We start from the raw sequence: 15,964 nt of genomic DNA on the forward strand, positions 1-15,964 counted from the left end.
CAGTATGGTTGCGTTTGCGGCTGCTCCCCGTGCGCACGGGTCAGGCACCGAGGGAGCCGAGGTAGCAAAGAGCGGCAGGGCACTTTCTGGGCGGGTTATCGATCCTCTCGGGCAGCGCAGCCCGCTGGTACGCATCTGTCTCTACAGACGCACAGGCCTGAGGCAGGTCCGCCTGCACGCCGCAGCTGAAGGGGAGCAACGGTGCCTGAGGGCGTGCAGGATGCCGTGGGCGGCCCCCTCCCGCCTTACCACCGCCGCGCAGGACGGCGCATGCGCGGGCCCCTTAGGAGCAGGAGCAGTGGCGGGGAGGGCAGCGCGGGCGGTGGGCGGGGCCTCCCTCAGGGACGTTACAACTCGTCGAGGTTGGCGGCGGCGCCATTTTGAATTGGCTGAGGGTCGGAGGCGGTGGTTGCTGAACCGGGCTCTGCGTCCCCCGAGAACACCGACGGGAAAGGAACGAGGTCCGAATATGGCAGCGAATAGGAACTTGAAGCAAGTACGGATCGAGAATAGCTCCCCAGCGGCGCCGCTGGGCATGGTGGGGGGTGGTGGCGGCGGCGGCGGCGGCAACCTGAAGGGATTGCGAGGCCTGGAAGCGGAGAGTGAGGCAGCGGCGGCCATGGCGCTGGTGCCGAGCAAAGAAGGTGGAGATGAAGAGCAGGAGGTTGGGTTCACCATCGATATCAAAAGCTTTCTCAAACCTGGTGAGAAGAGCTACACGCAACGCTGCCGGCTGTTCGTGGGGAATCTGCCTACTGATATCACCGAGGAGGATTTCAAACGCCTCTTCGAGCGCTATGGGGAGCCGAGCGAGGTCTTCATCAATCGGGACCGCGGCTTTGGCTTCATTCGCCTGGTGAGGATTCGCGCGAGGCTTTGTGGCTGCCCCGTAACCCAGGGGCTGCCTTTGCAAGCGGGAGACTTCTGTCCCTTGCTCACCGCCCCCCCTCCCGCCTTTCCTTGTCGGGCGCCTGTAATAAAAGACAGTAGCTGCCCCTCATTCTCTCCTCCTCCTTACTGCTGCTCACGCAGTTCCCTCGGCTTCCTCTTCCTCCTCCCCCCTCCCCTGTTTGCCTCCATACGTACGAGCCGGAGGCCTGCATTGTGAGCAGCCTTCCCAGCCCCTCGCGTTGAGGTTCCCACCCCACAACGCGGTACTGCGCTGGTTTCAGGGCCCCTCCACCAGTTACCGTTTACGTGCTGCTACCATGGGTACTCCTGCGGCCTGTTCTGTAGTGAATGGAAGATGTGGTTGCGCGATCTGCGTTGTTCGTGTAATACTTGCATAAAGTCTTTCCTTATTTAACTGGGAGAATTTATCATACTTTAGGACTAGAAAAATCCTTCTTGTGCAGAAGTAAATTTCACCCTGTACAGTTCATTATGAGTATAGGTTTGGTCTGTGAAAACACAGTTAATTTTAAAGACTGGACAGGATTCTTTCGAAATACCACTGCTCACACATCGTGAAAACAGAACATGTAATCTCAAAATTGCAAACAAATGGTACCTTGGGTTGTTTAAATTAGTTGTGTTCAGATAAGACTAGATTTTTAGGACTAACACATTTTTCGGTCAAATATGCTCAAGTAAGCATGCAAAAAAATCTGAAAAACTTGTGATACTGTATTTAAATGTGAATTTAATGTGCAGGATTAGTTTTCATAACTGCCACGTCTAGAATGCACTGATTTATATCATTCTGGGAATAACTTTAGAGTGCTTTGGGTGTCTAGTTACTATTTTTCCATATATTTCACTGGTTAGGATTTTTTTCTTTTTGGTTGACATCTTAAAGATAAGTGCTTGTGGCATTCTGCCATACATCTTTTATCCTGAGAATCCCCCACCCTGAAATAGCAGTTTTCTGGAGGAAGTGCGATATATTTACATGTCATTACTCAGTTTTGTGTGTGATATAGATTAGATATAGCTTTCTATCTGAACTTCTCTTTTCCGTTATGTTTAGGGAATATGTTATTTTTATAAGTCTACCTAGTCAGTTGAACTGTGGAGAAAATGGCTGTGATCTAAAGAATAATTTCTTTAAATATAAGGGATTGCAGACATTAGACTCAGTGAAAATCTCTGAAAAGGAAAAAAAGACAGTTATTGATGCAGACTGTTTCATGGATGTGGGTGCAGAAAACCCGTAAATGTGAGAAGAATGATTGCATGAGCAAAGAAGATAATTTTATCATTTGTTGATGAAATTCGGATTGGACATCTATTGAGAGTTCATCCAACAGTGGTAATGAGCAAGTGTGATATCTTCACTTATTTAGAAACAAAAAACCCCAGATGAAAACCCAAAACACCTTAGATCTTGTAGTTTAATCTTTGAAAATACTGTTTCCTACCAGATGGAGCTAGGGAAGCTGAATAGAAACATCTGAAGTAAGTAAATGTGAAAAAGTATCAAGTTTTCTACTCTGCGGAAGGCCTTTACACAGCAGCACAAATGTATCCATCATACTGAGAATTAAAGTCCTCTAAAGTGCAACAAAATTTTTCACTTTTGTTTTTTGGAATAAATCATAGGGGATGACAAATGCATATTTTTTTTCAATCAGTGGACAGGAACTTTGGGGTTTTTTTTGGGGAACAAAAAAAAGTTGAACATCCCTGATGCTAATGTGCTCAAGGAAAAAAAACTGCTACTTTTGTGGGGGGGAGGGAACAACAAAAGTGATATCTGTTGTCTTTGGAAATAAAATATATAAAATATTTTATATCTTGAAAAAGGAATCTAGGACACTGGCTGAAATAGCAAAGGCAGAACTTGACGGTACTATTTTGAAGAGCAGACCACTTCGCATTCGATTTGCTACGCATGGAGCTGCCCTAACGGTCAAGAATCTTTCACCTGTGGTTTCTAATGAGCTGCTGGAACAAGCATTCTCTCAATTTGGGCCAGTGGAAAGAGCTGTTGTTGTAGTAGATGATCGTGGCAGAGCTACAGGAAAAGGTTTCGTAGAGTTTGCTGCAAAACCTCCAGCACGGAAAGCTCTAGAAAGATGCAGTGATGGGGCATTCTTGCTAACAACGTAAGTTCACAGGCTTTTGTTTGAATTTGTGTGAGTATATATTTCTTATGTTAAAGTCGACTGCATTCATGAGTATTCACTAGTTCTTACTTTATTTTCAAATTATGAATGCCATGAGGTAAGAGATTAAGGTGTTTTACATGAATACCGCAAATACTCCTGTTGTTTTTTTGTTTTTTTGTGAGGAAGACCATCTTTTTCTGCTTACTGTTTATAAGACTTGTAATTACCATATGAGGGTCTGATAGCAACATTGTGCTTTTCCTTGTCTATATGCAATATTACTTTTCCTTCTCTGTATAGTGGGGGCTTTATCTAGTGACACTTTGTTTTCATTGATTGCACTCTTCCTGATCCCAGTAACAACGTGAGAAAATATTACTGTGTTTCGTAGCAAAACAATGCACTACATTGCTCATATTTCTGTGAACTCAGGAAAGTCTGTCTGCATTTATTTCTATCCCAAAAGTTTTATTTGTGGCTTGAAAGGCCAGAAGTACTTTTTTTTTTTTCCTTGAAAATGAAGACTTAGATTCTGCAGAGGTTTATGGCAACGATCTGCGGAAAACTTTCTATTTCAAGGGCAAGCAAGCTTGCAAATTACTGTACTCTTGCATCTCTTATTTCTGCACTTGCTGAAGAGGGTTGTTAACTGCTGTGCTTTAACACATTCACTAGTGACATTTTAAAATGCTTTCTTAAAGGCTGTGTGAAATGATAGATATTAAGGATTTATTTTTATTTTTCTGATTCTCATTTGGGAAAATAAGGCTGTGGTTCCACAGCATGGAAACTCACTGCCATCAAATTGGGGAAGTTGTAGTTCTTTTTCTCTTCCTGCCCTGGCTGTGCTGTTGATCTTTTATCTGCTTGAGAACTTTCTGATACTTCCATAAGCCACTTGTGCTTGCTAAAACAACAGAAAATTATTCAGCTGGTTTTGTTGGATTCATTTTTGGTTGTTTAAGCATGTGAAGGTGCTTGCTAACATGGGTGCTATGAACATGAGGTTCAGCAGAGGATAAGGCAGGAGAAAATGTTGCCAGGAGGAGATTGCAGGTGGGGAAAGGGTCTGGAACTCCTTTCTCGCAATACTCTAATATTTGTGCCACTGAGCTGACCTAGTGGCTACGTAGTAAATTCAATCTGCGTATGTCTTTAGTGTTATCACTAGGTGCCAGCAATTTGTTCTTATCCCCTGGGTTTTCTGAGCATTAGTATTTGAATAGAAGTACATTGAGCCAAACCAGGGAACTAATCCAGTTCAGTGTTATGTGAATGCTATTCTTGGCATGAGCGATGTGGCAGGGAAAAAATAAGCTGGGATATGAGGGAGGGTGTTCTTGTTTTACCAGCTGGATAGATTTGTTGGATTGAAATGACCATCTAACCATGGGCTGAGTGAATAAAAAGCACTTGATCTTTGGCTTGCTTAGGTGGCTGATGTGTTCCCTAATGTGCAGTTGCAAGGATAATTAGCAGGAATCTGCTGCCATGATACTTTTGCTTCACAATCTAAAATTTTACTTTTTTAGCTGAAAACTCTTTGCCTGATCAGAATAAAATCTTTCAATTCATGGACTAAGTATATTGAAACTAGGCATTTGAAATGTGAATTTAGAGATTTAAAATTGGTTTAAATCATAAACTTGTTAACACCACAGTTCAGTTGCATTTAAATAACACAACTGCCAGCAATTGCCATACAGATAACATCAGACGAAACAGTTGCTGAGTTGTGCTCTGTGATTCTAGACTTCATCTTTTTAATCTATACTCTGTGCCCAAAGATTTATTTTTCAGCTGTCCATGTTGTTAAAATATATTGGGTTTTTTTTCTGCGAAAAGATCTGCAAAGTGAAATAAAGGTGTGGACACAATAAATAAGCGCTGGCATTTTGAAAATAGTCTCTAGCTCTTTTCTAACTGCTTGAGGTTGCATATTATAGGCGGTGCTCCTGAGACTGGTGTAGAGAGCTTTTTACACGATTCAGGATCCTCATACTGCTATCCTTGTCAGTACTGGCTAATACATGCCAGTAATCTGATTACTTCAGATAATGAGAATTCAAGGAAGATATTTTCAAAGATAAATTAGAGTTCTGATTTGTGAGGGTATGGTTGTTCGAATAATGGGTTTTAAATAACTTAAACAGAAATGTTTCTCTAATTATGACTGGAATATTAATGCCAAATTATCAAGCTGTTTTTAATTGTAGAGTAACTTTCAAAAGTAACCTTTAATATTCTATGGAAATATGAATAGGTGTGGTACTCTGTTTTGAGTTTGTTTGGTGCTTTTGCAATGTAATTGTGGCTCCCATGTTGCCTCACTGATGAGAACAAAAGGTAGTTCCTTCCTAAATATTTTGTAACTGTAGATGATATTGAGATTTTTTTAAAAATCTTTAAATACTTCATAGCAAACAACTACATAAGTATATTGTGATTTCTAGGTGAAATAGAGGGTTTTGGGTGTAGAAACAATTATTTTCAAAGATAATTTTAAAAATCAGGGTTCATTGGAATTTTACAATTTAAAAAGGATTTGCAAGACACAGGAATTATAGATAACATGTTAGCTTTCTGGAGTGTTTCCTCAAAATACTAAAATAACTTTAACTGCTTCATTTATGATTCAGTTATTCAATTAAAACTGTCTTCCAGAACACCTCGACCTGTTGTTGTAGAACCAATGGAGCAATTTGATGATGAAGACGGACTCCCAGAGAAGTTAATGCAAAAAACACAACAGTATCACAAGTAAGTTGTGTTTAGCTTTATTTTACAAAACATGATTTATGTTACTTACTTAGCTTGGTAAATATAAGCTTATCTTTATTTTTAAGTTTGTGTAACAGAAAGTAGTATTTTGCATGTTGTGCTGTTTTGTGTCAAAGGATTAAATAGGACATTGCCAAGATTTCCTAATCATAGTAAAATTCAGGCTTGACTTCTTGGTTTAACATTCTGTGCATTTACTGAAGTGGGTAGGTTCCTGTCCTACACTGTCCTACAGTTGGAGCTTGTGGCCAGCCAAGCTATGGTCTCTTATGGATTAGAGGTGTGGTCTAATCCTGCAGAGATTTGTATACCCACAAATTTTTTGTTTCTCTAAATAGGCCATTAACTGTTTGTAACATCAGTGGAGTGTAAATCTTTGCAACTTCCACTGTTCAGATAAAACTTTGAGCATGATATGAGAAAGTGAGTCTTGATCATGAGGTGTAAGAGAAGTCACCTAATCTGATAATATTAATTTTTAATGTTGAAATTTAGTTGCCATTTAGAAATCATGTTGCTTGAAGCTAAAATGCTTATTCTGGTAAGGCTGTAAAATACCACTTTTTAAAAATATGTCACTGTTAGTTACAACATTAGTGTTAGAATATGAAATAAAATGTTGGCACCTGTTAATGATTAGAAATTCTGGCTAATATTCTGAGGTGTCTGTTAAGCTTTGATATTTATTTAAATAACTGGTTTTATGAATTGAGTGCTTGCTTTAAAAGGCTGAACACAGTTAATCTAGTGTTGCAGTTTAGTATTTTGTACCAATGTAGATATGAATTTTTTATCTTAAAATTATATAATTTGAACAGATCTTTATTTGGACAATTTCTCTTATCACATTACTTGTCTTAACAGCTGAATTAAGCTTTGACTGGTTTAGAATGTAGTCATCTGATGGGTTGATTTAAAGTCAGATGTACACTTCAAGTGATTGTTTATAAATTCTTTGGCCGTTACAGCTGTTGTTCTAAATGTATCCTTCTGTGCATTTTAACGGCAAAATTTTTATTAGGGAAAGAGAACAGCCGCCACGTTTTGCTCAGCCTGGAACATTTGAGTTTGAGTATGCTTCACGGTGGAAGGCTCTTGATGAGATGGAAAAGCAACAGCGTGAACAGGTTGACAGGAACATTAGAGAAGCCAAAGAGAAACTAGAGGCAGAAATGGAAGCAGCTAGACATGAGCATCAGCTGATGCTGATGAGGCAAGGTAAAGTCATATAAACTACTAGTATTAAATTTGTTTTGTCACAGATTTTCTTTGTGTAGCATATCAAGCTGTATGTTGAACTTGGAGATTTTGCCAGATGCTGTTTAATTAAATACATTGAACTGAGAAAAAAGAAGTGATATTACTCCTTACATGTATTCCTTTGTGATTTGCAGAGATGGGTTAAGAAATTAAGAAAGGAGTCATTGTCTAGGTCTGTTTTCTTCACTTAAATTTGTCTAGTGTAAGTAGTTTATGTAAAGAAATTGAATGACAGCTTCACACATCAGTAAAATTATTTTCCATTTTTGGTGTTATTTATGGTAATAGATAGGACTAAGTACTGTTTGTGGGCCATATGCAGGAAAAAAATTAAAAAAATGATAGCTCGTACTTCTTTTGGCTGTTCTGTGCACCTCTGATACGCTTTTAAATGTTCCAGTAGCTAATTTTACTTTTTTTTTCCATTTGAAACCCAGCTGAGAAGTCTGATGTGTGCATAGTATTATATGTATGTAACAACTCAAAATAACTCACAGTTGCTGTGAATTTCAGTCGTTCCTGAAATTTTAAGCTCATGTATTCCTCTTGTAATTGCTTGGACATCTTGTCTTCTGCTAGCGTTGCAGAGGAAAAAGTCCTCCAGCAATTGCTTTCAGTCCTTGTCTTTAAGAATGGAGCTGGGTGGAGCTTGTGTTTCTTGGGCAGAGAGGACAGCAGCAGGGCAAGTACCTGGTTCTTCCTGCCTGTTAGCCTCTCCCCAAAACACATTTTTCCCAAAATGGTGTGGACATGCAATCACTGCTTTCCAGTTCAGAACTGTTGAACTACCACTTGATTTTAGTTCCCTCTGTATGACTGCTAAATTGCAAGACTTGAGTGGATGAAGTTTAAATATATTACAAATCTGTCAGAAAGGATTTCAAGGATTGTTGCATGAATGAAATGGTGAAGTATTTTTTTTTTTAATCTTAATTTAAGGGAGATCATGGCTACCTAAAAATTCTTGTCCCTAAGAGAATTAGATCATAGGACAGTACAATAACTAGCTTGATAGGCTGAATAAGAGGGCCTTGTCATTTTAAAGGGATTTTAACTTCTTGAGATTCTAAGTTGTGGACGCATTTCAAAACTGAAACCCATGAAACTCATACAAGCTTTCTGCTGCAATTATTTGGTTTTACTGAACGCTTACTCTTAAGAAAGGACATTTTTGTTGACGGTACGCCTTCCCTATGTGAGACTGGTTTATCCTTCTGCTGACTTGAATGACATGTTGAAAATATCTGTATGAGCTGGATGAGAGCATTCCCTAGGTTGGTGGAATTAAAGCACCTAAATGCTTGAATATATTGAATGTAAACACAGAGTCTTTTAAAGTCTGTTTGAAAACATTTTTGTAACTGGAAAAGAAATTAAAAGGAGCATATTTCATTTTTATATAGTATTCTTAAAACTACTGCAACTGAAAGTTGTCATTAGGAAAAAGTTTACTCTAGCCTATTTTTTCTAAAGAGGCGTGCTTGCTTTTAGTGTGAAACCATACTGTTTATGTAAGATCTTTTACTGAAAAACAGAGCGTAATACAGTAAAAAATTGTTTTGAAATGCCAAATAGTTATTGAAACACCTGAAATGACAACTGTCAAGTTGTTTCTTGGTTTATTTTCCAAGCAAAAAATGTTAAAGCATTTGGTTTGCATGTAAGCATATATATATATCTTACAGGTGAGGAATGTGAATGTTAATGTGGTATAACAGCAGTGTGTATAATACACAATACAGTCCCCCCTTTTCAATTAGACACATTTTTTATTTTGTGTATATGTGTGACTGATATTAGTAAAGATGGTTCAGTGCTGAAAATACAGGCTGGATGAATTTACCATTAACTGACCATTAATATTTGACAGTGCTGATGATCCAGTTCTAGAACTTATACTCTCTAATTTTTTTTAGAATTTATCCACCTGTTGCCTGTACTTGACAGCAAGGTTAGGGATTACTTTTTCCTAAATTGTCATGCCTTAATCATGTTTTAAACTGAGACAAGAAGACAGTGGCCTTTTTATTAAGATAGAAAAGGTCTTGCTGGTAAAATGTGGGAGAAGAGCTTAGGTATGTTTTATGGATGTTAGGGTTTCTTTTAAGGACACTGTGAAGGAAAAACTATTCCTGTTTTGAATATCTATTAAGCTCCACTTTTATATGTAAAGGGAAAAGAATTACTCCTCCTGTTGAAGAGCCACTAGAATGTGAATGTTTTCGGTGCTAATATTCCAGTGAGGAAACATGCTTTTTGTTATTGTGGGAAGAGGGATTTTCTCTTCCCCATTTGGTTAACAGGGCACTTCTCTTTGGTACCAAATAACTTGGAATTTTGTTCAGATTATTAGATTTCTTCTTATGCACCTGCAGATGTTTAATTTGCCAAACTCTAGTGGTTAGTAAACATTCCTTCTGTTTTAATCTCATAGACTCTTCAGCTTCAGTGTTTATGAAAATAAGGTGTTTTTTTCTGTTGTATTTATTTTCAGACGTTACTTGCTTCTAAATCTTGCTGATCCGAACAGTGTCTCTGGGTATAAGTTCAGACCATGCCAAGAATATTAATCATACTAATGAGACTGCATCACAGAGTTTTTAGGAAAGATGCAACGAAACTTTTGAGGCATCCAAACCTAGAATTAATATTTTTGTATACCCGATGCATAAACCACAGATTTAAAGGTGTGTTGAAAGAGCTATTCTGAAATATGCAATACAGTATATTAATTGTCAGGAGCTAAAAAGCCGATAGGAAGTGTGAGCTTACCAGAGTCCACGTACTCCTGCAGGTGAAGGTTTTATGGAAATCGCTTTATTAAGAGCTGGTAGGACTTCAACATTTTGGCTTAAGTACTCAGGTTTTCATGGTGTGGTATTAATACTGAAGGTAGACTTCATTCTTTTGATATGTGTGATTTTTCACTTTTAAGTGTCATGTTTTGACAGATTGAGTCGGAAGTAATTTGTAAAGCAGAATACATGTTTCCATGTGTAAGTAAATTGGCATGATGTTTCTGATCTACATATTGGTGGTATGCTTCAGACTTTTGTAAATATACCCTCATAATGGTGGTTAAATAGTTTATGAAAATACTAGAAAATGTTTCTGAGTTTAACCAGAAGCTTCATTCTTTATCAGTTATATGGCAGCTGGGCATTTGTTCTCCATTTTTAGAACCTGAAAAATCAGCGTAGAACAGCATAGAACAACTTAAAAATCTTTTTGAACATGCTATTCCTGTTTCTTGAATTAACTTCTGAGGTGAGAGTACATGTTCACCTTCTGCCCTTTGCTCTGCAGAAGGCTGAGGATAAAATGACGGCCTTGCGCTTTTTTAAGCACAGGAAAGTGCAGAAGCTAATAATAATGCTTTCTGTCTTTTTTTTTTTCTTTCACAGCTGCTTTAGTGCAGGTTTTTTCTATTCAGTGAGAGGGCCTACGTCCAACATACGTCAGTCCAGAATTACCATCAGTGCAGATCTTTTAATATGAATGGCTCTGTGCACAGCCTGAACTTCTAGATCTGTATTTTCATCTGTCTAGTAAGGCTTTGTGCTAATATTTTGCCATTGTCAAATGGTACTGGATCATAAATTGGTGTGTTGAACTTGAAAATATAACAATTTCAAGGAAGGCAGTAATCAGAACTATGCTGTGGAAAAAAAATTAAGAGGACACTGGGAAAAGTAGGACTCTGCATCTTAAGAATAAAGGGAAGTAAATGATAAATTTGTAGCAATTGGTGATAGAGAGAAAGTAGGCAATCCTGTGCCAGTGTATTAACAGAAGAAAAAGAGAATGCTACATAAATTAGGAAGAATAAAGAACTGGCAAGGAAACACATTTCTCACAGTGGACAATATTGAGCATGGAGTGGGTCAGTTCTTGATCTCATTGATACCTTGAAACAACCTAAAGGTTATTTTTGAAAGGAAAAAGTGCACTTGTACTCTGAAATGATCTAAAGGTTATTAAAAAAAAGAAGTGCTTGTGGCACGCTCCGAGTGTCAGGATAACAGTGGCCAAGCCTTCTATGGCAAGCACAGCTGGAAAGAAGCAGCCCTCAGACTTTGTGATTTGGGTGAATCTTCAATGTAATAATATTCTATTGAAGTGTGAAATGTGTTAACTTTGCAGCAGAGATTGGAAAAGCAAGCCTGCAAAGTGTGCTTGAGAAAGGACTTCTAATGTCAATAAGGATGCCGTGAGAGTAAAAATTTGATAATCTTCTTTGTTAGAAAACAAATACATGATTTTTTGATGAAATGTACTGGTCATTGTAGTTGTGTTTGGATTTTAAAGTCAAAGGTTGAGTTGTAATAATATATACTGATGCAAGTTTGAGGAAAGTTATTTGCATAGCTAGAAAGATGCTTTAATTAGTGTAGTGAAAAAATGCTTAGAAAAACGTGTGGAGTAGTTGAACTAAAGCATAAAAGGCATTTAATAGATGGTATAGTGGAATGTTCTTCGTGGTGTCTATAAATAATGTCATGTGGCCCATATCCTGTGAAGAGAGAAAGGCAAAAAAATGCTTTCTAACAAAAGGTAGAATTAATATTCATTGAAGAAATCATAAATTTCCAGGCAGAAATTAATAATGTAACTGGTCAGAAACTAGTACAGCGAAATTAATTACTATTAGTTGTGCCCTGCTTTTTAAGAGGATTTTAAGTGCTTTTTACGAGGATATGGCCATTCCTTTCTGGTAGTGTGAAGATTACTCATTTGTAAGTTGCTGTAAGCAGTCATGTGATAAATCTTCATGGAGGCTCAGATTACATGCAGGTGAAGTTCATATCACTTTTTCCAGATGTGTGCCATGCAGTGGTCCTCAATAGGTAGCGGAGAGTATAAGCTCATATATATTGTACTAGTTTTCTTGCTAGTGTGACTTCAGCAGTATACAGCATTGTGAGAAAATCGATGCCTTCCCCTAAATGTAAAACCAGGATGTGATTTAAGAAATTGAGAGGTTTTTCTCCTTTTCTTTGTTTGAGGACTTCAGATTTCTGTTTCCATAACCTGCTGTGGAGGCTTTGCCAGTCCTGTGCCTTTCTGTGTTTCTGTGAGCCGTGGATCCAGTGTGTTTTTCATATATTAGACTTAGCTTGGTGGGAAGAAACTATTAAATGCATTGAGAAATTGCTTAAGAATTGAATGTTAGAATTGTAGTCTGACAGTAATAGCAATTTACTGTATTGCCACATCATTGATTGGCAGCTTTTATCTTTATTACATTTTTAATCCTGTTAGATCTCATGCGACGTCAAGAAGAATTGAGGCGTTTGGAAGAACTTCGAAATCAAGAACTTCAAAAGCGCAAGCAGATACAACTGAGGTATTTTGTCTTCTACTGTGCAAAGGTGTGGCATGCAGCTGCTGTAGGCCTGCGTGAATTTAGATACTCTAGCTTGTAGAGCTTGCTTTTGACATCAAATAAAAATGTTTCTACTGCTAAAGAGTTGCTTTTCAAAAGCATAATGTGTGATGTTTCTGTTAATGTTCTTGAACAGAAAAGTGACCACTTATGCTAATACAAAAGAATGGTTTCAAGTATTACTTAATTTTTTCATTTATTTCAGCTCTGCTAGTTCTGTTGTAAATTTCTGAGCTTTCTAAATAGTGTGGAAATGTCTTAACATATTTTTTTTTGTTTCGTATTTATTTTAACCTTGTGACTTAGGCATAGCTGTAACAGAGCTGTAATAGATACGAACATGCTTCTAAGATTTATGGGCAGGTGATATGTCTGTGGAATAGTAGCATTGCAAATTTATAGTCTGACATGAGATTTTTGGGGGTATTTTCACTTGATATTCTGGTATGTTGCAAACAATTGTTACTTCATACAAGACCTCATTCATACAAATACTTGTTTTCATGCCTCTGCTAAAATTTAAGAAAATAGACAGAGTATCATCATGTTGTTTGAGTTTTTATGTTAAATATCACAAGAAATGTAGATGAGAAAAAAGAACAAAACACAAACACCTCACAGAGTTAAAAATGTGTCAGTTGACAGTATTGGAATGTTTTAATCCATAGTGACTTGTTAAGGATTGGAGTATTTTAACCTGCTTACCAATATGTAGCCAGAAGAACAGGTATAGAATGTATTGGTATTGTAATTACCTGTATTCCAGTTAAAAAAAAATACTTCAATAATATTCAAACTCATCAGGTGGAGTAGATTAATGCCTTACACTATATAAAAAATTAAATCTTAGATCTTGTCCCCTGAGACTGAGTACAAGCCTGAACAGGTCAAGAGTCTAAATTGACATAGTTTTTGAAAAATATTCTAGACATGAAGAAGAACATCGACGTCGTGAAGAAGAGATGCTACGTCAGAGGGAACAGGAGGAATTGCGACGACAGCAGGAGGGAGGATTTAAGCCAAATTTCATGGACAATGTAAGTAAAATTCTATGGTGAAAGTCCAAATTGTAAAAGGATTTTTTTAATTGTAGTATTTTTATATGTTAGCTATCGAGCTGCCGCCTTCTTGTTTACTGTTTTTCCCTTCAGTATTCCATCGTTCTCACGTGCGGAATGGTACAAATTTAGCAGTGTAGTTGTTCTCTTGTACGATAGCATCACTGTTATTTTTCCTACAAGCTAGTGATGTAACACTTCAGTTAAGTGAAGGTGTTCAGGTAATAATTTGCCTTTTTTATTTGGGAAATGAATTTTTCCAATAAAATAATATAATTTTTCGAAGGGGGAGGTCATGCGAATAAATGATGTTTGCATGAGGAAGTGCCCTAGTTTGACTGAAGGCTAAAATTTTTAAACAGTTCAGGCTGTTAAGCTTGTTTGAATTGCTTGTTTTGGCTTATGCTTAACTTATTAAGAATAACATACTTCAGAAACAAAACGAGCAGTGTAAACTTCATGTGGAGCCTAAAATCACTCTCCCCTTTGACCCTACTGTAAAACTAGATGAGGAAAGCCTCAAACTCTTTACTAAAGGAGAGTGAATATAAAGGTCGGAAAAATATTGTCCTCTGCTATAATTTCTACATTATTTATATTAGTAATTTAGGTGTATTCTGCCCCTGAAGACTCATCTTGCAGGACGAGCAAAATGGTGGTATCAGAGGAGTCAGCTTCTAAATTTTTGTGATGATCTATTTTGATCAAGGGTATGATTTTTTTTTCTACCAACCAAAGCAGTTAAATGAACGCAACCTGTATTGTGAATGCTTTAGTTTCATGCAAGAGGGATACCTTTTTCTGTTACAGCTATTCTTAGTGAGGAAGCAATAAATAAGCGATACACACAATGCTCTTTTACATTAGTATAACAACTATAGTCTGCAGAGGAGGGAGTTTTGCTCCCCTTTACAGGTACAACTTGATACATAAATCAAAAATAAACTGCTGGTTTCTCAGCTACTTTCTGATTTCGTATTTTGTGGAAGAAATACCTGGTTTACATTCTCTACTGTAATGTTTTCTATAGGGTTGAGAAGAATATATTATGCGTTTTCTGAGACATCCTAAGAGAAGTTAGAAAATAAGTTTTCCTGTTCTCAGCAGGACATCTTTTTTCCCCATCCTCTGCACCTTAGTATTTTTAGTAAGGATGTGGGGAGGAAGCAGAATTGTTCCTTTGATGTTACTAACAGCTGTCAGTTGATTTTGCTGATTGTGTTTTGAGAAACTTGAAGCACAAAATAATCATTTATTTTCATATGTGCTCACACTGTAAAAGAAAACTGCTTTCAGCATGTCTTTTCTTTGGGGTAATAAAGATCAGGAATTCAAAACTCATAATGTCCTTTAGTGTGTTCCCACATATTATTACACAAACTTTGTGAAATAGCAGATAACAATTGTCTGATGTAATTAAGAAATAGCACTTACTGATTGTGACTTTTGTAGTGCCAAATACGAAATTTCATTTCACCTTAATATCTTCACGTAGGATCTTTTGGGGTGGCCTGACTTTCTGACCCTATAAGCCACCTGTCAAAATCCTCCTGTGGCTGATCTGTGAGACCCATGCTTCTTTCTGCAGAGAGCTGCAGGAAGGGGAAGCTGGGGAGCCAGCCCACAGGCGTGAGATTGCAGTAGCTCCCTCAGATTCCATTGCTGTTCAGAAATTGTGGCCTATACCCTGCAGCTTGGGGTGCTGAGAAAACTAGACAATGTTGGCCATGGCAACCTCTGCTGTTTTTTTTGCAATTGTCTTGAGATAATGTTACTTAGCCTCTGTGCTTGAATTGCTTCCTACAGTTTGGCCATCCTCATGCTTATCTGCATTTTAAGTTCTGAAGTCTGTGTGAATAGAAACCGTTCAAGTTGATGTGCTGGACATGGCAAAAATGTAGCGTAAGAAGGGAAGAGGAATGGTTCAAATGGAAAGCACTTCAATCACTATGCGTAATTTTTGCGACTTTTATACGATGACTTTTTTTGGGGGGAAGGGTGAAGGTGCTTTGCTTCCAAATGCTTTGGAAGAGTGTAGCTTTCCCACTGAGCTGCGTGACTGGAATTGTGTGTTCATCTGGAACTAATTAATACACTGCCAGACTGTATAGATGTAGCTGTGCAGTGACAACCCTACCAAAAGGGTTAGCAGTTATATAAAGGAATATACAGTACAGGTGGTGTTTTCTTAATATCATGTGAACTTGGAAGTGGCATATACAATAATTTAAAAAAAATGTTTTCTCTAGTCTTCAGACTATTCTTTACCATTCTGGTCATGTGTTGAATTACGTTTTCTGCTATCCTTTGAACGTTAAAAAGAAGAAGAATGGAAACAAAATTCGAAGTGGTGTATTTACTTTCTTTAGCAACTCCTTTCTAATAAGGGCAGCTGTGTAACTCTAAAGCATGGCCTGTAATTTTATAGG

General features: G+C 37.8%; 1 protein-coding gene across 6 annotated transcripts in view; it reads left to right on the forward strand.

Moving 5' to 3' along the window:
• Positions 1 to 370: 370 nt before the first annotated feature.
• Positions 371 to 15,964, forward strand: part of PSPC1 (paraspeckle component 1) — a 65,705-nt gene continuing 50,111 nt past the window's right edge. For all 6 annotated transcript variants that reach the window (XR_011050303.1, XR_011050306.1, XR_011050304.1 and 3 more), the window contains exons 1-6: positions 371 to 856; positions 2,746 to 3,047; positions 5,715 to 5,810; positions 6,853 to 7,049; positions 12,354 to 12,438; positions 13,406 to 13,514. Coding sequence is in view for 1 of the 6 variants with exons in the window: in XM_068425181.1 (XP_068281282.1) it covers positions 470 to 856; positions 2,746 to 3,047; positions 5,715 to 5,810; positions 6,853 to 7,049; positions 12,354 to 12,438; positions 13,406 to 13,514 (1,176 nt within the window). In the remaining 5 variants the exon portion in view is untranslated. The remainder of the gene's footprint in view (positions 857 to 2,745; positions 3,048 to 5,714; positions 5,811 to 6,852; positions 7,050 to 12,353; positions 12,439 to 13,405; positions 13,515 to 15,964) is intronic.

This window comes from Nyctibius grandis, chromosome 2 (assembly GCF_013368605.1).
Source record: "Nyctibius grandis isolate bNycGra1 chromosome 2, bNycGra1.pri, whole genome shotgun sequence".
Lineage (NCBI taxonomy): Eukaryota > Metazoa > Chordata > Aves > Nyctibiiformes > Nyctibiidae > Nyctibius > Nyctibius grandis.